This window comes from Enoplosus armatus, chromosome 5 (assembly GCF_043641665.1).
Source record: "Enoplosus armatus isolate fEnoArm2 chromosome 5, fEnoArm2.hap1, whole genome shotgun sequence".
Taxonomy (NCBI): domain Eukaryota; kingdom Metazoa; phylum Chordata; class Actinopteri; order Centrarchiformes; family Enoplosidae; genus Enoplosus; species Enoplosus armatus.
In genome coordinates, this window is record NC_092184.1 from 15,857,853 (window position 1) to 15,882,205 (window position 24,353).

Here is a 24,353-nt window from a genome sequence, read left to right on the forward strand (position 1 = left end):
AGTGTTTCTATTTTCTGCCACTGCATACTACTACTTCACTAACTTCACTATATAGTGGTTATAAAATATATGGAATTCTAAACCAAGCTGATTTATTTGGAGGGGGAATACAAATATAGATAAGTAGACATATGTTATCATATGCAACTTGCCAGCAAAACCACATTGGTATGTGTTCATTTTCATACAACAGTTATTTTCACTATCGATCTTATATCTTCTATTCATCTTTCAGGCAACGGATTAATAATTTATGCTAGCCTACATGTTAATGAAACCTATTCTTCATGTGAAACCAACACATCAGCATCTCGAAGCATGAAGAAATAATTTTTTTTTGAACAGCATTAAAATTGCACGTTATTATCAGCAGCCAAATCTAACTAAAGGACACTAAATGGTTTTTAGCATTGGTCTCACATGACTCTCTCACACACACACAGGTTGGTGGAGTCTAAATCCTGGCATAACAGAGGGACATGTAGTGTGTGTGTGTGTGTGTGGGGGGGGGTTGTTCACACTAACAATGAATGTGCACACACACACACACACACACACACACACACACACACACACACACACACACACGGTCCTGGATATTTAGGTCTCTTTTCCTGTTATTCACTCAACTCTAGTCAGGAAGTATGTCAGCTACAGCAGAGTAATAATAGTGGACCACAATACTAAAGGTTCTCCAGGAACAGGAAACACTGAGGGGCTCCAGGAACATCCTGAATTACATTGGCTGTGTGTAAATTTAAGAAGTGCTGGCTGTCAGGCTATGTTGGGTTCAATGTGTCATTCAAAAGCCATTCACAAAGACAAAGGCTAATAAAGCAGCAATTAAAGGATTTAATCTTAATACAAAAGATCCTGACAGGAATAGTCCTGGATAGAGGAAACACAAACACTGCCCTCTTGTGGTCATTCAAATGTACTGCACTGTAAAAAAAAACAAAAAAAAAAAAAACAAAAAAAACCCCACCAGGCTAAACATACTTGATTATGTATAAAATATGCAGAAGTAGCAAACTTGTTATAAAAATGTACATTTATTGTAAATGTTTTGACAACTTTGAGCACAAAATACCAAAGTACAGTATGTATTTCCTTAAAAGGTAAACTGCCAAGTACAAGAAAAAACTTCTCAAAAGCTGTGTCCAGTTATGCACATTATCATTTTAACTGCCCAGAAAGAAACTTCCCAATTGACAGGGACTCAATAATCATCTCTAAAAATAACGTGTGCTGTCATTTCACATCTGCATATTCGGTTTTAAAAAGAAAACGATCTGTTTCTTCTGACCATTTAGGACTTGGCGACAGACTTTAAAAGTGTGTTCTTCAGGTAGGTGCACAGCTGGTTCATCAGGTCTTTACTCTGACCCTCAACCCAGTGCATCTCAATCACTACATTGCTGTCCTCAAGCATCACATTCAGCAGACACTTAAACAGGAAGTGTTCGACGACACTGGGACTCACGGGTCGCTTAGAGGGGGGTTCACTTGCTGCAGCAGGTGCTTCCTTTGGGCCAGTTTCCGGCCCTGCTTCTGTGGACGGAGAAGACTCCATGTCCACGTCTTCACCTGATACATTTCCTAAGACCTCTTTTTGTGTTGCGTCTTTACTTGTTTCATTTGAAGAGGCGCCGTTGCCAATCTGCTCTGCGGGCTGCTGCTGACCAGTTAGCTCCTGTGCCGACGTGGTTTTGTTTTGAGTGCTCTCACCCTGGGTGTTGCTGTTTTCCGTGGAGGCAGACTGGTTTTGAGATGCCGGGGTCGTGGCAGGAGCAGCCGTGGCCGCAGTGGTTTGAGAGCTGGTTCCAGCACAGTGAGGCGCCCTGGGAAGCTCTCGCAAATGCCGCGACCCTTCACGTCGCTTCTGTCGTCCGTGGATCCATGTGTTCTCCACAGCTGTTAGGAAGAGGCTCTGCTCCTGGTTCCTGCATGGGACACGTTTGTGCCGAACCTGCAGTGAAACAGAAGACAATCACACTAATGATGAGGTTTACTGGAGATGACAAAGTTACTGCTACATACAGGGGGGGTGGAGAAACGGATTCAACTCTACAGTAACTTCTGTTGCTATGGTTTACGGTTTTACTGTACTACATTACACAATATTGTGAAGTATTCCTCTTTGCATCTTCATTGCAATTACCAATCCTGTCTAATGCCACAGAGGTCAAGGGGCACAGAGAAGCTGACAGAGAATATTTAAGCACCAGTAATTTCCCACAGGTCTATCACTTGAGCAAGGGTGAAACTGGGTTGTCCTCTTCTAACAGTTCTGAGTTTACCCGCAGGTCAGTGAGTGTTTTCTCCAGCAGAGCAGCGATGCTGTCCACAGGTCTGCGGGCAGTGCAGTCTAAAGCCTTGGCCTTGGCCTGGAGCTCCTTCAGTCCTGCCTCTGGTACTGAGAACGACAGGGGCTTCCGTGCCTTCTCCAGTTTACGCTTCTTACTGGGAGGAGACTGAGATCAAAGAGGGGAGATCAGGAGAAAATTAAACAACATTAACAAATTCTGGACATGCAAAATACAAAGGGTACAAATTAAAACATATATGTATAGTTTAATAGAGAAACAGAGTGACAAACATAGGGACCTATAGTCAAGAGTATTTTGCAATGATAAGCACACGATACATTCTGAAATATGCATGAAAATATTGATTCTAGATAAATTACAAATGAAAATAGAGGGGAATTTGTATTCTAGACAAAGAAAACACAGTATTACATTCTTTAGATTAGATATCAGAGATATCCTGCCCCCTTACCTTGAAAATATTTATAGCTCTTATTTTTATGTATTTTCCCCACTTCATTCATCTCATACTTAAGATACATTTTGGCTGCACATTGTTAACGTCACTGCTTTATTTACTTTTATCTGCTCTGTTCTGTTATTTATTCTGGTCTTAAGCTCTTTGTGGTTTTAAGTTACACATTGGGGCACAGTGACTCACTCGAGTCAAAACTTCTGGTTGAGAAACTCAGAGACCAAAGTCTGTGTTTTGTTATCGTTTACATTTTCAGACGTTTGACATTAAGAGGCTAGACATGACTTTAGTGATAGTAGTAGTAAGTAATAACAATGCACTTCTCTCCTCTGCCTAAAGGGAAATCTGACACAGATAAAATAACACACATACTTTAGACATTATTTATAACTCATATTACCTTATCAAGCAATAGATACAATAAAACTTTTCGGTGTGTAAAACCAACACAAATATTAACAGTTATAAATATTATACTTTGTAAGTCTAATGTTATTTTTTCACAATGGGACAACGTGGGGAGACATTAAAAACTGAAAAGGCTAACAAGTGGTGGAAAGAACACAAGAGAGGGACTCGCATGTTTCAGGAGATGAAGACCTGCATGTTGTATCTCACAGATGTGTCCAAGTGGATCTTTTTCCTTAGAGAGAGGTAGTCAAAAAGCTGAATGATGTACTACTACTACTATAAGGAGCAGGGGGTGCACAGCTTCTGGTAACCAGTAATAATGTGTCAAGTAAAATCTTTCCCTATACCTCTCATTCACAGTCAAAGTGTTCTATTATATAAACAGTAGCTACAATCTATAATCACCTAATTCTTTTATGAGATATAAAGCTAATGATAAAGAAGAGTAGTACATATGAGCGAAACTTGCATGCTGCACCAGATGTGATATTCAGTGTCCTAATAAAACAAGCCATTTTCTGTCAAAAAAAAAAAAAGAAAAGCATGGGGTGCCCCGGTGGCTTTGAGGGTTAAGAGCTGTCCACAAACCACAAAGTCTCTAATTTACAACATTTCTGTCTGACCTTCATCAACAATATGATGTATATGATAAACCTAGTTAACAGTCTGTAGCTCAGCAGGAGATACAGATCATTAGAAAGAGAAGAGCATCTGTGGCATCAATGCATGTTCGTTATGCGCCACAAGAGGGCGCACAAACCACACAAGCTCCTCCTGAAGCTGCCATGAATTTAACACCATTCCTTATTTCTAATCCCCTCTAATGTCACGCTGTGACGGCGGTGGAGGTCATTACCCGACCGTGTCTCAACACAACAGACGCTCAGCAGCGATCGTCCCCTGCGCGTCCACTGCAGCCAATATGTCAACGCTGCACTCGCAAAGTCACTGCAGGCTGACAGAAAGTGGGGAGGCAGCGGGGGTCTGCAGCCGCACTGTACTGTGACAGAGCAGACAGCATGGCCGACTGACCTACAAATAGCGGAGGGAAGGAGCAGATTGTGACCTTCACACCGCTACACTGATCTGACAGTCAAGTTTTGATTACTAGATCATTTTACTGCATCAAAAGACCCTGTAGTCTTTTTTTTTTAATCACAGTTTGTAATATACATTTGTTTTCTCTTTCTCTAATAGCTCTGAAGAGTAACAGAGTAATTTGAAATTAAATCACAATCAATAAATTCACATCTTTCCTGCATCCACTTCATTTTCAATGGAAAAAAAGATTCAACCCCAATAAAAGGTTTTTCAATCAATCTTGTATTGAATAAACTATGATTTTACACGCATGTATTAGAAGGGACATATTAATGGGTTGACGATGGACGCTGCCTCGTCTGGCTGCTTGTTAGAGCTTCTATTTCTTATTGTTTCTCACAGACATCTCTCCCCCTTCTCTTCCACGCTCTGCGAGCCCTGCAGCTCATTGTACAAGGAAGGGAAATCAATAACATCCATCAGGCCAAACCTGTGTTTGTACGGAGCATCCTTGACACACATTCTTGCACTAATACATTGGTATATATAAAACACACACACACACACACACACACACACAGACAAACAGAGATCCACAGACAAAGAGCATGAATGCCACGTGTACAGTTTTACATACACACCTCTCCACTGAATCACATCCTCTTCTGACTCTGCTGCTCTTTCACTCCATTATTAATCCCACTCACCCACCTCACAACATTCACACACACACACACACACACACGAGTAAATGACAACCTCACAATAAAAGCCTGGCCTAATTTTGAAAACCACGCACAGTAAAAGCCTACAAGTCCAATAAGAGCTTCTCTCCAGATACGTTATTCAATCATCCTTCTGAGTGCACACACACACACACACACACACACACACACACACACACACACACACACACACACACACACACACACACACACACACACACACACACACACACACACACACACACACACACACACACACACACACACACACACAAAATCACCTTCAGGCAAACATTGTAAATCATACTCTGATCACCCCTCTCCTCCCAACCCCCATTTCCTTTTTGTCAAGTCCCAAAACCCCCTGCATGACTCCTGAACTCTGGACCTTCCTGAACCTCCTTCCTGCCAGTGGCCTATATGAGCAACAACACACCTCAGGGCTCAGATAAAGCCTGGCAGCCTTGAGCAGTCTATTCTGTCTACTAGTCCTTTTATTCTGTCTAATCTCACTATCCACAGTCTCCATCCTTTTGTCTGTTTTTGCTGGATTTCTTTATCAACATCTTCACTCCAATCCACCCATACCCTCCCTTTAATCCATCCTCTGCATCTTTCCCTCTTAGTAATGAGACTCCACAATAAAATTTTTTTTTAATTATTATCTTTAAAAGTATAATTAAATGTCCATTTTCTTCATAACACATCAAACCACATGAAAAGAAAAGGACTCAACAACTATGTTAGAGGCCCCTGTGACCTGGAGGCCAAACCAAACTCATGTTTTCAGGAGTTGCACTAAACTACAGCCTTTCTGGGACAATGTACAGTCATGGCAACCATAAAAGACATTATGGGACATTTAACTCCAAACAACTGTGCCGTGATGTACCTAGGGAACCACTGAAGAGGCTATACAAGGAAGAGACAGCAAAAAAAAAAAAAAAAGCTACAATGAGACATTGATTTTAAAAAGACTCCACTGATTTAGCATTGAACTCCTATAACAGTCGCTACTTCCTTGTTAAAACTTAGCCTACATTAGCCACAATGCAACTCAACCACCAACAATTCATTCAGAGATTCGGGAGTGTTATGCTAGTAGCAGCTAATGTAGTTCTTCAGAGGTCTGGTAATCTCACTTCTTTCTAACTCCACATCCCCAGATGTAAACAGACTTTGATGTGTAAAATCCACTTTAAAGCAGCTTCAGTCCATTTATACCAAGAAAGTCAACCTTGTGAATCCAGAGATTTAGACTTCTTTTTTTAAATTGTGTTGTGGCCTGAGTTTCGCTTTAAGTGTCCCTGCAGAAGACAATTTGTCACCTGCCTGGTTAAATACAGTTTAAACAAACCAGGAGGAGAGGGAGAAAGAGAAGATGAATGTAAAGTAATGGTAGTAATGGGAGTTTGGAGGCTGACCTGGTGATGAGAGCGTTAAGTAGGTCACAGTTGCATGCATGTCACATATGCTATAGTTTATATGTAACATTAATGAGCACCACTATGCACATACATGTATATCAGAGATCCATAGGAACACACGTATGCAGGCAGAATTGGGTCAACCATGCAAGAAATTACACATTCAGAAACGTCTGTCATGTAACCACACACGCACGCACGCACGCACGCACGCACGCACGCACGCACGCTCGCTTGCTCGAGGGGTCAGCCTGATAATGATGGCGAGCAGCTCCTGAGTGTAAATGACAGTGGATGTGCGTGAAAGTGGAGGAGGAGGAGGGTCGAAGGAGAAAATGTAGGCCAATCATTCTGCTCAACTGCTTTTATGCTGAAAAGGCCAAAACAGAGGAGTCCAACACACAAACAGTCCTCGTCACACAGCCAGCTGACCGCCTCCCACCTGCCTTTATTTTCTGTCGTCACTCCAACATTATTCTTAGTCCTTTAATGGCTATTTCACTGTGGCTGCTTTCTACTGATGTCCAACTCTCTCCCTGTCCAGACGAGACAATGGTATGGTGTTGTATGCACACAGTCCTGCCCTGGCAACTGTTTCCTGGATACAGCATGTTAAAAATCACATAAACATCTCCCAAGAGGAAAGAATAAGTGCTTCTAATGGAACGGGCTGGAGAGAAAGAGGATACAGTCTGGAGAGGAGCGAGAGGATGGAGCGGGGCAGAGGTAGTGAATCATTGAGGAGGGGGCTCTGCAGTTTTGGAAACATCCAGCAGCAAATGTCAAGTCTATTTTTCAGTACTCTGTAGCATTGAAGCATATCGGGCGGTACCATAAAAGGTGCAGATTTTCATCACCCAGCCATAATGACCACAAAATCTGTTGAGTCTGAGGTGTGCAGTTGGGCACAAGAGACAGAACCCAAATCTGCACAGACTCACCGGAACGATCACATCGTCGTAGAAACTCCAGGCCAGCGCCCACCGCATGGTCCGTCCCTGGCAGAACTCTGTGTGCGTCACTTTAGGGACCTGAGAAAAAAGATTAAAAAAACTGTCAGGTGTGATCAGCAGGCATGACCTGCATGCAGCAGATGATTGATTGGAAATTATAGCACGTTATATCACATTTGGCAAAAAATCGGATCCCCTTTTTTACCGGTAATCACATTTTAGTTTCTGGCTGTGCTGTTATTTGAGTTATCTCCCATCCTAATCAATCAATTATAAAATGTATGAATAAATACGATAAAATGATAATTAATCCATAATTAAAACATCAGCTGGAGCCACTGGATCAGCAGCTGCTTCGAGTTTTGAGATTATGACATGTACAATTTCCCCCTGGGGATCAATAAAGTATTTCTGATTCTGATAATATGTGATCAAATGTATTCATAACCAAATCACTTTCAACAGACCAAGAATTTACGGTGAAGCTTCATCCTAGAAATCACTCAATGAATCCTCGACATGTGACAACCTTTGACAGAGTGATGCAACGTAAACTGGGCACGCTCAGTCTGCAGGTTTGGAGAAGGCGAGTGAACTACAGTCTGATGTAAACTGAGACGTTTCTCCCGCTGTGAGCTTTGGCTTCAGTGAGCTCCACATCTCTAATCGAGGGTGAGAAAACAACAATCCATGATGTGAAAAAGACGCGTGTGGTGTGAAAATCTAACAGAGCTCTTTAAGCGTCTGTCAGGGCTGCTTCAGTAAATAGGAGGAGAAGGAGGGTCACTGTAAGATAAAAGGTTAGAGGTCAAAGAGCTCAGTATCTGAGACAGCCACCAACGTGCACATTTGCTAAATTAAAAAACACAAAGAGAGATGAGGAGACACTGGAGAGAAAATCAAGTAATGGGTGATAAAAGCATTAGCATATTAACTAGGCCGGGTTTCTGTTTACAGACACTTTCAAATGAGGCAACAGTCTCCGCTCTGGACGTTAGCCAAGGCTGCACTCACTGTGATGAGCAGCGACAGCACCCTAAAACCTCTGGAGGAGGTTTGAGGGATGGCAGGTGCAGAGGGGGGGGGGGCTCGAATTCCTCTTTTTTTGGGGGGGGGGGGGGGGGGGCATGTGAGGGAAGTGACTGGCACAGGACCAGAGGCCTGCAGCAGTCAGGAGTCATGTGCTGGGCTATTAGTTAAGCTAATGACGCTAATGCATATTAGATACAGAATGCCGTGTGATTCAGTCATGCACTGCTGACAGAAATCAGCTCATTCATGGCTCGTTTGTGACGCTGCTTAGCCGACATATTAGAAAGAGCTGATGTGTTATGTTTCTTTGAGTATCTGCGGCCCCGACAGTGACGACCGTCTGCTTCTAACATCAATACACACTCCCAGAAGAGTGTTGGTTGGAGACGGGAGGCAAAGATTGTTTTAACAAGCTATTATCACTACCTGCACAGAAGGGGCACCTTCCTGCATGAACAAAGTGAGATCAAAAGCTGTGGCTGCTTTGTAACTCCCATTGACTGCAGATGTATTTGTGTGTTTGTCTTGGTTGGTACTCACCCCTTGCTTCCTCAGCTCCTCTTTCAAAGGTGCCAAGCTACATTTCTTCCCCAACATGCAGCTGTACCACCTGCAGAAAGAAGAATCCATATTAACCAGCTGTGTGTCGCTGTGCTAGCAGCTGACGGCCAAGCAGAGATCAAACGAGCCAAGTAGAGCTTTGGGAAGCAACACAAAGGCAGAGTAAAACACGAAAGACAGGAAAAACATCCGGGTGTGTACGGTCCTCAGTGGAGGAAAACCTGTTTTGAAGTCGTCCCTGGGTGGAGGCCTGATCAATAATCTCTGTTGTGCAATAAAGAGATGAGGTTGGTCCTGATCAATAAGCAGTAGAGTCCAGTCGGGGAAGATCGAGGAAAGAAACACATCAGGGAGTCAGTCTGGAGGGCAGACGGACCAATTTTCACAAACCTTGTCAGGGTTTGTTAAGTTTTCACTAGACATTATTTAAAAAGCTCATCATCTGGTCTTTATGTGCTTTTTATGTTTTGTCTAAAGCTGTGACAAATAAATAAAATGTGATAAATAAATATGTAAAGCATGTGAATATCCATACAGACTTAAAAGGGCATTCATCTTTGTTTTGTTCACTTTTATGGGTGCGTTTGATCTACTCACTAAAATGTCTCTAATCAGTGTCCTCTGAACAATCCAGCTGCCTAGATACAGACGAAAGAATCTCTGAGTTGATCAAAATGTTGACACACTTATCCAAGTTGCCTTCAAATGTGCGGTCACAGCAGTAAGCTTTTAGAGCAGCAACAAGGAATTAGATGGCTCTTTTTGCCCTGTGTTTTGCCCCTCAGGCCACATACTTTCTGCACCTCTTGGTGGGTTAGACTGAGGGTCTCATCAGGGCTGAAAAGAGTACTTTCGTCTCCTCTGCATGATTTTTCGGTCAAAAAACATTTTTTATAATCATTTAAATCATTTATCAAGCAAAAATGTCTCTGGTTCAAGCTTCTCAAATGTGAGATTAAGCAGCTTTTCTCAGTTCTATATCATTGTATATTGAATATCTTTTGGTTTGAGACTGCTGGTCGGACAAAACAAGAAGCTGAAGACATCACCTTGAACTCTGGCAAATAACATTATTACGGAAAGCACGATAACTATTTTTTGGTAGAGAAGTGCAGGAAATGGCATTCCTCTTTTTCCCTTTTGGGTTGAAGAACCTCCTTGTAGTCCTTGTAAACAGCCACATCTCTGAGTGTGCAAAACTACAGTCGCACCAAACTACTGTAGATAAATCATATCTTAAAAACAGTTTTAACTTGTGACAGTGAGAAAGGACGATGATTGGTAATCAGGTTAGGGAGGTATGAAGATGCCCAGAGGGGTGACGAGGAGGGGAGAGCAACATGTCAGCCTCTGTTGACACAATGAAATATTGAACAGCTCTAATATTCACAGATGTTCCCCCACTTTTCGACACAGTGGGGAGGAACACCCAGAGCAGCTCCCCGGCTTCCCTCCTCCCCCAACCGCTTTTCAAACATCCCAAAGTGTGCAGCTGCATTAGCATCCGTATTCATCCCTCTCACCTCACGTGTTGAAGCACAGGCGTGTGATTACAATCTTATTACTGGAGAGGGTAATTTTCATATCAATGGCATGATAAATGAAGAGTATTACCACATTTCTAACTGGGGTTTTGAGCATGTGGATGTGTGTTTTACTGGGAACTAAGGTGGTTTGCTCCTGTTTGACAGTAATTATACTTCAATGGGAAGAGGAGGGAAAGAGGAGCAGGGAGGGGTGGTGTGGGGCGTCTCAAAGGACCAATCGGTGAAGCTGGCAGTGTTTCCATGGACACCTGGCGGCTCTGGTGTCCCAGCATGCTTTTGGGAGTGACAGCAGGCTCCGGTTGGTTTGGCCCGAGCCGCAAACCTGTTCAGTAAGAGCGGGTTTGTTCTCACTTCCTTTCTTCACTACACGAGAGTAACATCGAGCCACACAAGAGCAGGCAGGTGTTAAGATCAGATCCCTCTCAGGACCGCTCATCTTTCCAGTGACGCATTTTGCAAACACACATCACTGCATGCAGCACATATACACTGTACTCCCCTGTAGGAGGCCAAGCAGGTGTGGCATGTCTAATCAGTTTTAATAGCAGCACTCTGCAGCTCCCTCTATGTGTGTTTCACTCTGCTGCCCCGGTGACAGCCCTGGTAACGGGGGAGGGTAACGTGACAGTCGCTGGAGACACCCCCATCCACCCACCCAAAACACAGCTGTTCCCTGTGGGCTCCCGGATACAGCACAGGCCGAGTTTGTGCCAAAATAATTAAACCAACTCTGGATGACAGCTCCATTAATGTGCAGCAACCCATCTGCACATTTCACCTCTTGGTGTCTCCCCTCCACTGCTGCTCTCAGTGGCCATTTAAACCTCTCAAAGCCTCTCCAAAGAGAACAAAACTGCAGCGCTCTTGTTCATCCATCTGCCAATTCAGATATGTAGCTGTGTAACCATGAATACTTACAGTTTCTGTCTATGATAGGGTTTGATAAATCTGGTTTACAAACACAAAAAGTACACCTGCAACTAGGGTAAAAAAAAAAGTCAGGTTATGGTTGAGTCAGGTTATATTTTGCGGGACGAAGTGCAGATCTTTTCCTCACCGCAAGCGTTTCTTGAGCTGCAGGCTGTCATGAATGATCCTCTTGACAAACTCCAGTTCCCCGCCCTCCGCCATGATCTCCGTCACCCCGCCTGTGTTCACTGAGCTGGGAGGAGGTCGTCGTGAGTTCCTGGAGTTTATCCCCTGGAGAGAGCAACAAGACAGACAGAGATTAAGATAAAATCCTATTAGAAGCCGGTTACTATCGTGTAAACAAATAGTGTTTCAGGTCAGGCTTGTTCTGGCCAGTCAACAAGTGTTTACTCTCAATGAGCCAAACACTTATGTTCAAAGACGTCTATCCTGTTTGGATTTAAAATGTTCAGGCAGGACGCCAGTAAAATGTTTTAAACGTTAAAGGCAGGGAAACTCTTACCTTTGCTTCCAGCTGGTTGGCAAAAAAAGGAGGGTTGCACATGCAGAAGTCGTACACTATTTCTGTCTCTTCTTTCAAGGCGTCCATCAGTAAAGTCTTCTGAGGGACTTTGACAACTAGGATAGTGCAAACAAAAAAGACAAAACAACAACAAAAGTGAGGCAGGGAATTATAAGTTTATAAGCTCTTGGGAAAAACAAAACAAGGCTGAAGGCCCCTAAACAATGTGCGACTTCAGGCTGTCCCAGACAAAAGTTAACAATCATTCTCAGTCCAAAGCTGTGGCCTTAGATCGCACTATGAGACACTATGCTGTCTGTCTACGTCAAAACTCAGTGTCTGAAAGTTAGGAAGAAGTTTTCTACAACCCACAAATCAGAATACGGCATGAAATGACACAGAACATGCTGACTGGAGCAACATTGTAAACATGAAGGCTTCGTTTTTACATTGTAGCTCTACAATTCAATACTCATTCACCTGAAAGGCCTCAAAATTGATAAGTGTACAGATGTTACACAGATGTGGCTAATGTTGGCAGACTTTAGCTGGATCACTGTCTCCATGACATTCTCTGCTTGTTCTACTGTTAATCTACATGTTAGCTTTTACCATTAGCCTGTAAGTTGTTACTTCTAGCCGGGGTTCAGTGTTACACAGTCTCCCTTTAAGACACACGAGGTGAGACAATATACAAACTCTACACTGCTGTTTAAACGCAGCGGTCTAATCTCTGGAGATACATTGTTCTTCAGATGAGTGGACCACACTTACCTTTGATGAGATCAGACCGGTTGTTCTGCTCCACGTTTTTCGTAGCGTAGTCGAAACAGATGTCGTCCACCTCTGTGGCGAGAAAGTACCAGCCGTTCATTGTGGCTCCCAGCAAGGGGTAGATACAAGACGCCCCAGTGCCTAAGGAAACATCGTTCATTAGGATGACTTTTATTGAACAATATGGAAATGTGTTGGGATGTCGTTCCAAAGTAAATGGACTGCATTTATATAGCGCCTTTCTACCAACCCTGCAGTAAATGGGCGACCCGCTCTACCTGCTGCGCCACAGTCGCCCCCCCCTTAAGTAACTGATTGCATGAAAGGGAAGTTCGTCCCAGGACGTGAGATGGTGTGTTTCTGAAGAATTATCTTTAACTCAGTGGCCCTAATGGACAATAAATGTCAGTTCCAGCAGCTGTTATTAAATCATTCACATATGACAAGCTGCATGATTCAGACCAAGCTCAGACAAAGGTGGCCCAGTGGTGATCCATCAGGGAGCAGACAGCTTCAATCTGCTTACAGAAAAGATTCAGGGGTCACCGATCAGTGACCTGAGGCCCTAAAGAGGGGACACACACACACACACACACACACACACACACACACACACACACACACACACACACACACACACACACACACACACACACACACACACACACACACACACACACACACACACACACACACACACACACCTGCAGGCACAATCACAACACACGCAAAGACAGACAGCTTTTTCTCTGACAGACAGAACTGAAAACTAGCGGTGACATGTGGATGGGGATTTAGCTTGTGAGTGCTGGGAACACTGGGAATGACTGGGCTCATGTGTACCAGCTGGAAGCACCAACTGACATTTCGCGTGCCGCTCTGAGCTGCTGGCAGCCACATCAAGAACAAACAAGAGCAGTGGGGCTCAAACGCAAATTAACTGGGGGATACTCACTTGAACTCTCTTTTGTAGTTTTTATTATTTTTCTACACTGGATTTCAACTATATCCAGTCCAAAGATGAGCTACTGGTCTGCTCCTCTCCTCTTTCTTGTATATGGACATACAGCTCTGCATGTTTATTTAAGTTTAGCTGCTGCTTGAGATCATAATCCTTGAGAACAACAACTTCCTCATTGCAGATGAGACAGTTGACAGTCAGATTAAACTAAAAAAAAAAAAAAAAAACGGCAAATCAATAGTGTGCCTCTTTTGAAACTTCTCTTTTATGTTTAACGAGACACCTTTTGGTTCCAGCTACACTTCGGTAAAACAGAGTACTGTTTGGTGTTTAATTTGTGCAGTTAGATGCAGCTAGATAAATATTAAATGAAAAAATAAATAAATAAATAAAAAAATTTATGTTCCAGTTTTGCAGCCTTGCTAGCAAATCCAAAGACTGGGAGGAAAATAATGGGAACAAAAGGAATTTAACAACAAATTCTTAACATTTTGGGGGCCCTATGAAATGGTCTAAGAGCTGAATCAGGTAGTTTGAGACCCCTGAGCTAGAGGAAATCACTGAGGCCAAGACAGAACTATTCAGGAAATCCCTCGGTTACATGAAAAGTAATGCTATTTATCTGGAGCATCCTCGATGTGATGATGAAAAATCATTTATCATCACATCGAGGATACTCACACCTATCACACACACTGTAAGATGACACATGTGCAGCAAATGACACAAATAATAGTAGTGGTACCGATGTCAATGCCCCTGCGTGGTTGCTTCTGGCCGTCGGTGAGGTCCTCCACCCAGTGGATGTAGTTGAGGCGGAGGGGGACGGTGGGTATGAGGCGCTCCAGAGGGATCTCGATGGTCAAACCAAAGTCCTCCTTCAGCAGGGTGCAGGTCAGCGCTCGCACTGCCTCCGGCTCTTTGAAATTCACACTAGAGGAGAAACAAACATGGCTGAATGAGTTCATGTCAGCATTTTAAATTCCACAGTAACGCATGGAACCTGAATTTCCCTTTAAGGATGATTTAAATTTAGTGACTTGCTGATCCTCTTTGTTTTACCAATGAGGCCACCTGACAGCAATTTACCAAACTGCTCTTAATGCAGCACTTCATTAACCCTCTGCAGCTCTCTGCACTGAACCCCATTACTTCACATTACACACACACACGCACACGCACACACAGATGGAGGACAATGGGAAGATAAGCAACCCATCAATTCAAACAATTCCCTGCTAATGACAATGAAATTCACATCTTCAACATTGCTGAGACCTACCACTTTTTACTTCCAATTCTCAGTCCCACCCGTTCCGCTCGCCCGTCTTTTCCTCTTGACATGTTTAATGATTTCAGCTGTCACACAAGCGGACACGAGTGCAGCAGACAAAAAAAAAAAAAAGTGGGTGAGATAGGTATAATTAAAGCTTCGCTGAGCGCTTTCGCACCTTGGCAGATGTAATTAGACACATCCTGGTGATGGGAGCGTCTGGCACCTCACAAAATTGGTCTGAGCATATTCCAGTGGAAAAAAAACCCCATCTACTGCTGGTTGGTAGAGATGGAGATACAACTCTGAAACACAAAGCAGTTAACCTCTGACTTTGTTTTTATTTTCATTGTTTTTGTTTTAATTACACATGAAATGCTGAAATGTTTTGCTCTCTCAGTATTCAGCCCCTCTTCAGTGATACTTTACTACAAATAAAAGTGCATCACAATTTACATTTTTTTCCTTTTTTCTAGGTCTGTATGAAAACCTTCCATCAATTAGGTTTAAGCAGGTGTTTAGACTGATAACAGTCCTGTGTTGCTTCAGGTCCACTATCCAGGACATCGAGTTTGAGTATAAGCTCCAAGACTGTGAAGGTCCTTTTTGCCCCTGGCAGGTTAATCTGGCCCTGGGTCTCAGTTGGGTTCCAACGGGACTCTTGAGTGTGAACGCAGAGCAGACTAACCCCACATTTTGTGATGGTAGATGTGTGATTTTAACACTTATGAACATGAGTATGAGGATTTTTCCTGATAAATCAGAAAGAGGAAGGAAGATTGTGTGTTGCGCTTGTGTCCTACTTCATGTGTTTTGGCAATATATAATTTTCCCTGAGTCCGGACCAACTGAACTGACCTACAGATGTGAAGGTAAAATGCAGATGAGGGCCCTGGTTTGAAGGCCACAATGTCCCCAGTTTGCACCTGGCTGGGGATCTTTACTGCATGTCATACCCTCTCTCCCCTAATTTCATCTCTCTACTGTCGGGTGTGTAATAAAATGTCTAAAAAAAAACAGGAAAAAAAACTAAATGCAGGCAAAACAGGGGACAAACTTGCCCTGCTGCCGAGGTGACTCTGGTGACTGAACTCTGCATCTTCATTCAGGAGTGATAACAAAGACGAACGCAGCCAGGTGTGAGACGGATACAAATGAGAAGCGATTTACCTGAAGAGTCTGACATCAATCTTACCCCGTGTCTCTTCACCTAATGAACATATTAGGTTAATGGTCCTGTTTAATCAGCGGCTGAAGGAGCGTGACCTCTTGGAGAAACACCTGGCTCCTCTGAGGAAGTATGACACACGTTCGTAAAAGACGAACCAGTGAAGAAATTTGCACTTTAAAAATGGCCTGAGATTAGGGGAGGGAATCAAGCTAATGAGGGAGAAGTGATACATCAGCATAACGCTCACTCTTTCCCAAAATGAAAGCCTGCCTCTCTCATGTATCCAGCTCTCAGATATTCTGCCCTCTTTCATTTCTCCTCAGAGGCATCATTAGATAAGGATCAATATTCAGAGAGGGAGGCTGCTCAGGCCAGCCCTCTATTTTTAGACCCTGATGAGTGTGTATGGTAGTGTGTGTGTGTGTGTGTGTGTGTGTGTGTGTGTGTGCAATGCAGGCCGATCACTCCCATCAGCAGCACTGCGAATGCCACGTCTCCATGGCAACCCCACCTACTGAACAGATGAGGAGAGCACGCAAATCCGGCCACGCTGGAGCAATGGCTGATGCCAGACGGGAGCGTGAGCGTGCCCGCGATTTACGTCTGCACCGCTGCGTGCCTGCGACATTAACGTGGTCGACGGGAGTCAGTGTGGGACAAAACTGAATGAAAAAGTTGTGATGAGACTAAATATGCTACACTGTTTTGAAGATAGGACGAGTGTGAGGGGGAAAAGGTGGGAATCAGGAATCAGTTATGGCTCAAAACTCGATTCCAGCTTATGTTCAGGTAAAACAAGAGAACCAGGAGAGAAGGAGCGAATAAAAAGGTGCACAGTAAGACTCTGCAGGTGAAGAAGAGATTTAGCTGCTGAGCAGCAGAAAAGTCTTTGATTCAGGTGCAGATGGATGAAGAGGACGACATCATTAGACTGGAAGGCAGTTTACTGCTGAGACAAACAGCTCGCTCTCACCTCCACGCTACACGATCAGCATGAAAGCACACACACACACACACACACACACACACACACACACACACACACACACACACACACACACACACACACACACACACACACACACACACACACACACACACACACACACACACACACACAGGCTTTTTCAATCTCTGTCCACAGAGAGGTGACCTTCAAGGTACATCTACTTCACTCTGAGTGTGCTGGGAAACATTTTATGCTGATTAGCTGATTAGCAACTTTTCTCACGTCAGTGTTTTTTTTTTTTTTTTAACACTGAGCGAAACACATTTTGAGTCCTCACAAGAGCAGAAATTGAGTGCATCACTAAAAACTCGATGTGAATTTAAAGCTTAAATTGACTTTGAAGATCTCTGAGCTCATTTACGGATATTTTGCAATTCTGCAGACATGCTGATGCAGTAAAAAATGACCCAATAACAACCAGCAATTACGGCTGAAATGATTCTTTTTCTAGATGTTTCTCTCAGGACTACTATTCTGATTATTTAGGTTTATGATTCATGAATAAAATCTCATTTTTTATTTTTATTTCTACATTTTATATTCAACAGAGAACATGAGATACAAATAAGAACAGGAGGGCCGGGATGAGGTCATTGATTAAACACGGACAGACACACTTTTACACAGGAGTTTAGGTGCATTTGCCCCCATGTACTGAAACAAAGACTGAAAATTTAACAGTCTCCATTTAGATTGTGAAAACAAGTAGCAATAGATGTGATTGGAAATTAATTAATTGTGCACATTATGTATTTTAGATTTTGGGTTAGGGTTAAGTTTAATCATCAGCCGACAACCAATTAACCAGTCACTTGAGTTTAAATAATGGGATCTGTTCATGTCAGCAAGAAAGCTTATTGCTTACCAGAAACCCTGTGGCCAGCCCCAACACTACACAAATTATAATTCACAATTAACTGTTTTTTAGATAAATGATTTAGAGTAATGTGATGGTTGTGCCTGGAAATTAAGAGCACTGTGCAGAAGCCAAACAGCAGACAACGGCCTCTTCACAGCAGATTTGGAAAGTGAAATATGTAAAAATAATGTCCTACCTAAGGCAGCGAGTGTCCCTTTTAGCTCTCCCATCAGATAGTAAAAAATATCTTTATGGTAATGGCTATTCCCAGTGAGGGAAATGCTGCCGATCATCGTAAGGTTTACATTTATCAAATTAAAATTTGGCATCAGAGGTCGAAATTACTCATTAATTTCTCCTCTATTGCCAAGAACATGTTTAATAATATATATCTGAACAAAACTGGTGTGAAAATGTAACATTTCATTAATTACGGAGGTGAAAATCCCTCCACAGATGATCGTCTTGCAGCCCATAAAAAATATGACTACCAAATTAAATGTCACCCAGGCTGTTGCATTTTTAATACCCATTCATGCTTCCTAATCCCACCCCTCTATCTGCCTGATCGGAGCCCCCCTTCTCCTTCTCCGAAAACTGAAACAAGCCACTTCACTATTTTGGGGTTTATCTGCTCCTCACTTCAATTCCAATCACATTCCCCATATTTCCTCTGGTCTGTGCTCAACTCTCTGCCCACCGCTATCAGTCCTCCCCACTGACGATCCCTAAATGAAGGGAGACATATCTCCCCTGAGGATTGAGTGAGTGTCTCCCCAAGATTACTCTCATCCCTAACTCGCTGCTTAAATACTTAAAAACCCAGTAGATGAATTCATTGGGAAATACAAAACCACACTAATCCCTCCACTGATGGAATGACAGACTGACGGGGGAAGGAGAGCCAAATTTCTGCAGACGGCTAACCAGAGCTGGTGCCACACACGAAGTGAGAGGCAAATCCTGGACATCCGTTCATGTAGCAGGCAAAGAGAACAAACTGCCAACTGTGTGTCTGATCATTGTGCAATGTACAGCTGAAAATATTTGTCTTTTCATGTGCTGGACAGAAGACACATCACAACACTATTATATATAACATTCACAACACTTCTGAGGGGCTCCCAATTAACATTTTAGCCATGATACCAGCGGTTCTAAGGATGGGAATATCAGTCAGTCCTCCACTTTGGTCCAGACTCAAATATCTCAACAACTATTGGATGGATTGTCATGAAAGTTTGGAAAGACATTCATGCCACCCTCGGGAATAAATTTGATGATCATCTACCTGCAAAACTAATTCCCATCAGCCTCAGCTACTTTGTGTTAAGTGCTAATTAGCAAATGCTAGCATGCTAACATGCTGAACATGGTAAACACCATACCTAACATCAGCATGTTACCATCGTCAATGTGAACATGTTAGCAAGCTAATGTTAACATGTACCTTGAAAAAACGCTGTGCGCAAGTATAGCCTCACAGAGCTGCTAGCATGGCTGTAGGCTCTTAGTTTCTTAATTGTTGAAAATTGTTGTTCAATCGTTTTCTATCAATCAACTACTAAAATCTACAAAAGGTTATACCACTAAATAGACTATTATTTAATGAAAGCAGCCTGCTTCACTGCTAGTAACCAACGTTTCATTTCTGTGTATTTTCACACTTTTTTCTGTCTATAAAAGTCACACATAAAAAACGAGTTGTCTAATTCCCCGATTGTCTACATTAAATTTCCACACTGGATGTCCAGGCCTGACGCTTCCAGCCCATTGTCTGTGTGTCTGTTGGTGAGCCACAGACAGACAGGGAGACAGTGATAATTAACACCTGTCACAGACAGACATCAAGTCGAGCTTTACAGCGTGCCCACACATGCACGCTCTGTCCACCATAAGATGATTGACTGGCCACCTCACAACCACAAAGGATCAGCCCACACCAATATGTTCACAGTCACACACACAGATGTTCAGACCCGCTGCAGTGACACCATGTCCCCATTCATCTGCATAACACAGACAATAACAAGCCATTTCCTCACCGAGCAGACATGGTACCTGTTTCATGAAAACACAAACAAAGAGGGAGGAGAGCGTCTCAGTCCTGACAGATGAACAGCAGACCTCCAATACAAGTCCCACAATAACTGTCAGCTCCTACATTCATTGGGAGTTTGCTTTGTTTTGACGGACATTTGTGTCAATTGAGAGGGATTTAAAAAAAAAAAAAAATTCTAAATTAAAAAAATGACAAGTTGACATGTCTTTATAAAAAGACTAGAACCAACTTAACCAAGATAAATTGTAAACGCTATTTTGAATGTGTTTTCAACAGAAATCAGTAAACAAATATAGAGGCTGATGGCAAATTTTACAACAACCAACCACAACCTTAAAACCCATTCAGATGGGATTAAAATATTCACTGTACTCCTCAGTAATGTACCTCATTTTAACCATCACAAAATTACAGGATGTGGTCTGTAATAGACTTATGACTTGACTTTCTCCATTTTCACGCTAATGGCAAATCTCAGTTGATAAATAAAGTAGAGGGACAAGCAGCTCTTCCTTCTGGAAAAAAACTCCGGATGGGATTTAAATTACAGGAAGACCAGCAAATTCTCAGAAGAACAGTAGGTAATTGCAGCTGTAATTATTACTTGGGTGGGGGTGTAAATTACCCACATATGCTTTCCGGACAGGATTAAAATCACTAATGGTAATATTAGAATCACACCACCTCCCCAAGAGAAATAAATCCAGTCTGAATGGAGCTTTAGTTTGTCTGAAATGTCACCATGGTGGATTACAGCTCTTTTGTTACAACTATAAATTCCAAATATAACGAATGACAAAGTACACATTTTTAGTTTAGTAATTTAACATGCTAAGTGACTCAACTCATGAAACACTGACAACTGTAGTTGCTGGTCATCATCGTAAACTGCAGACAGTCTAACGTGCCACAGCAGGTAAAGCACAGGTAAAAAATAACAATGTTACACTGAGGCGTCTCATTAAGACAGTGAGCATGCACAACATCAGGACGCTGAAACCGGCACATCTGGATGGAATGCAGCCTTTACTCATTAATAGTTCGTAGTTACACCTGTGCTTTACCTTCTATAACACTGTCAAAAATGGATCCATCCACGCAGTCCAGGTTGTTGTCTCCTCTAAATATCCTCCTCTAACTCATCTACATTTTTCACTCATGAGAAGAAACACAAACATCCACCAAGATTCACCTGGATGTTCACATTTACATTATATTCATGTGCCAATGCATATCAAATGTATCAAACTGGAAACAAGTGCACAAGACGGAAAGCTGACCCACTGAGTACACAGGACTAATTCTGAACCCAAACCAAAGCTCCCAGCAACACATCTAGCAATCATGAGCTCACACTGTTTGATGTCAACTCCACTAATCCCACCAGACATATTCTGCCTTTGTTCGCCTGCCTGGACTTTTCTTTTTTTTTCACATCAAGACTTCTCAGCAGCACACACGCAGTGTTTCAGTCATATAATTTGCGTCCAGTTTGAGTACATGGTGAAACACAGGAAGCTTACTGGGCAGTTTTTGATTGACACACTAACCCATCTTTTAAATAGGGAGTTCGTTTTAAACTGTCACTCACACACACTTTGTGAAGTCTCACTAATGAAAAAAGAGTGCAGCAAACAGAGGATGGAGTGAGAAAGAAAAAAAAATCTTTTGATGTTGGGTCCATTAATCATTTGTCCAGGCTTCTTCTTCCTCCTGCTGCTGCCAGGAGCTGAATGAGCAGTAAAGATCAGACTGAGTCAGCTGGGGCTCGAGTGGTGCTGAATGGGATCCTCAGGGCTTGACTCTGACATACTGGTGTTTGTGTACGCTGCTTCAATACATACACAATATGGCCAAGGGTAAAATCGGAGTTTCTCCAGTTGGAATTATTTGGGATGCATCGATCCAACTTCTTTCTCTGCCCCATATCAATTCAGATACCTCAACTCAGGGTATCCGACACGAGTACTCTCTTTTCCTAAATCTAAAATCTGTATGGCTCAGTGCATGGGAGTGACAACAAGGATAGCTGTGGCGTTAAAAACTTGGTGGTCTGCAGAGACTGACTGAATCTGATCATGGAAACACTGAATTTTATGATGACATGGACAAAAAAAACAAAAAACAAGCATAATAATGTGGGTCAATCACATCATGGCTGATTCCCGATCCACTTGAAAAGGCCAGAATCTGCACTGATACCAATTCTGTGCATGTGAGTGTAGATCAGAGCATCCCCAGTAATTATGAGTTGCATGTTCAGGTGAACAGTGTTTACTGTCTGAAAGTCTGAAACTGGTAATAACAGTGACGTATGGCCTGGCTCTCAGTCTGCGTTACAATTCAACGCAGGGGGGGATGAGGTCAGGGCTCTTTGTAGCCCAGTTAAGTTTGTCCACAACAAACTCAGAAAAACGTTTATATATAGACGTGACTCTTGCCCCAAAGTTGGAGCCTCAGCCAACCCAGCTCTGACCCAGGACCACCATACAATCACTGAAATCTTCTTAATGGCTTGTAAGGTTGGGAGAAAACATTAGGCGGATGCAAAGTAACAAAACAACGAACAACAAAACAACGGTTTCTTCCATTTCAGTCAAAACAAACCGTGCAAGATGAGCCAGTCCAAAAGTACGTGGACAGGGACTATATAGTGTATGTGCAATAAATAAGAAGCTCACAGGATACCAGAGCTGCTGTGTGATTATGGCTAACCCCTGTTCAAAAAGTTAACTGATGATAAAAGGTGAGAGATTTGATAGGACGGACTGCTTTGAAATTGTCTTCTACGGGCAAGAAGGGACACACACACACACACACACACACACACACACTCCCTCTCTCGGGTACTTACACGGGTCTTCCGGTGAGGCTGGTGTGCACATGCTGCTGGAAGTCTGGATATTTGGAGGCCAGGTAACCGAAGTCCGGCGGTTTGTCTTTGTAACGGTTCCGGGGATGCATGGACTTATTCAGAGCCATGATCAGAGCACTGATTTTAGAGGGTGGAGGGAGACATGAGCATGAACCAGGGTGAACTTGGAGCAACAATATTCACAAACAAAAACAACCTGATAAAAGCAGAGAAGTTGACTTTGAAACAGTTAAGATGACTTTAATGTGCGGAACAACTCGTTTTCAAACGGATTCGCGGAGCTAACGTTAGTTTGGAGCAGTAAGCTAACATTTTAAGCTAATGTGTAGCCAGTATTTGTGTCTGCATACCGTTATTGGAGTTTTCCTTGTTGTGATGAAGTCTGTTGATATTTTCCGACTGGCGATGACTTTATTGGACTAAACAACTGTGTAGAAAAAGCTCTCACAACTCACGTTGTCCAAACGTTGTTCACTTTCTGCAACTCTCTTCCTGGCTCTCTGCAACGTCACCTCTCTGCGCAGATGCGTGTTGACGTCATTAAAATGGTAACCATGTGAACAGTTTCAGAGCTGTTGATTCAACTTTTTGGAAAAATTAAGGGAAATCAGCCACTCATCTCTTTTATAAATGTTGTTTTACTGTTTTTTCAAAATTCTGAACACTACTTAAAGCTGTCTGTTTAAGATGTTATAGTATATTTTGAGTGTCAAGACCAAAACATTTTAATTTTAATATAAAAGTTAACCCTAACCCTATTTTACAGGGAATTCTGCATTCACAAATGTCATTTTTCTAAAAGAATATCCATGTTTACTATTTCCCTTCAAAACTTTACATTTTTTCGAAATTCATTACATTTACATAAAGCAGAGTAACTTAACAAATATTACAATTGCACATTTTAAAGTTTGTTTTCTTTTTTTATTTCTTTTTTGTTTAACTTTATTTCAATATATGAGCTTTACTTGTACTAGTTTTATGATAAATGGAGAATGGAAATATCTTTTGATCCATTAAATTATGGGGGGAAATACAATTAAATGTATGAGTAAAAACATCTTCTGGGTGTGTCTGTCAACTGTCAGTCATAATTTTATTTACCCAACTTCAAATAAACTGTAACTCCAGCTCCAAACAAATAAACAGGACAACACAGATGCAGATTTTCTTCTTTTATTATATCGCAAACAATAATGACATCCAGGTATATTGTTAACAGTTTTCTGAGTGAAGAGTGAGACATTAGTGGCGAAAACATCATGAGCTCTCCTGTAGGAGCTTGTTGTGCAGTCTGAAGTCCTCGGATGTTGTTAATGGGCAGGTTACAGAGGACAGGTGGACTTGAGGCCAGAGGAAACGACCCACAGACAGTCAAAACTTGTCTGTCAGTCCCTTCACACACCAGACCAAAGCAGAACAGGGATTGCTTGGGACCTGCAAATGGCAAAAGGGG

General features: G+C 42.5%; 1 protein-coding gene across 1 annotated transcript; it reads right to left on the reverse strand.

Moving 5' to 3' along the window:
• Window positions 1–1,057: 1,057 nt before the first annotated feature.
• On the reverse strand, window positions 1,058–23,374 carry mettl16 (methyltransferase 16, N6-methyladenosine). The gene is made up of 10 exons (XM_070906292.1): window positions 23,248–23,374; window positions 22,877–23,014; window positions 14,394–14,581; window positions 12,688–12,828; window positions 11,914–12,029; window positions 11,539–11,681; window positions 8,914–8,983; window positions 7,330–7,419; window positions 2,301–2,474; window positions 1,058–1,969 (listed from the first exon to the last, which is right to left on the reverse strand). Exons 2-10 carry the CDS (start codon window positions 23,002–23,004, stop codon window positions 1,310–1,312), a joined length of 1,710 nt encoding a protein of 569 aa, XP_070762393.1. The 5' UTR covers window positions 23,005–23,014; window positions 23,248–23,374; the 3' UTR covers window positions 1,058–1,309.
• Between the last annotated feature and the right edge of the window lie 979 nt (window positions 23,375–24,353).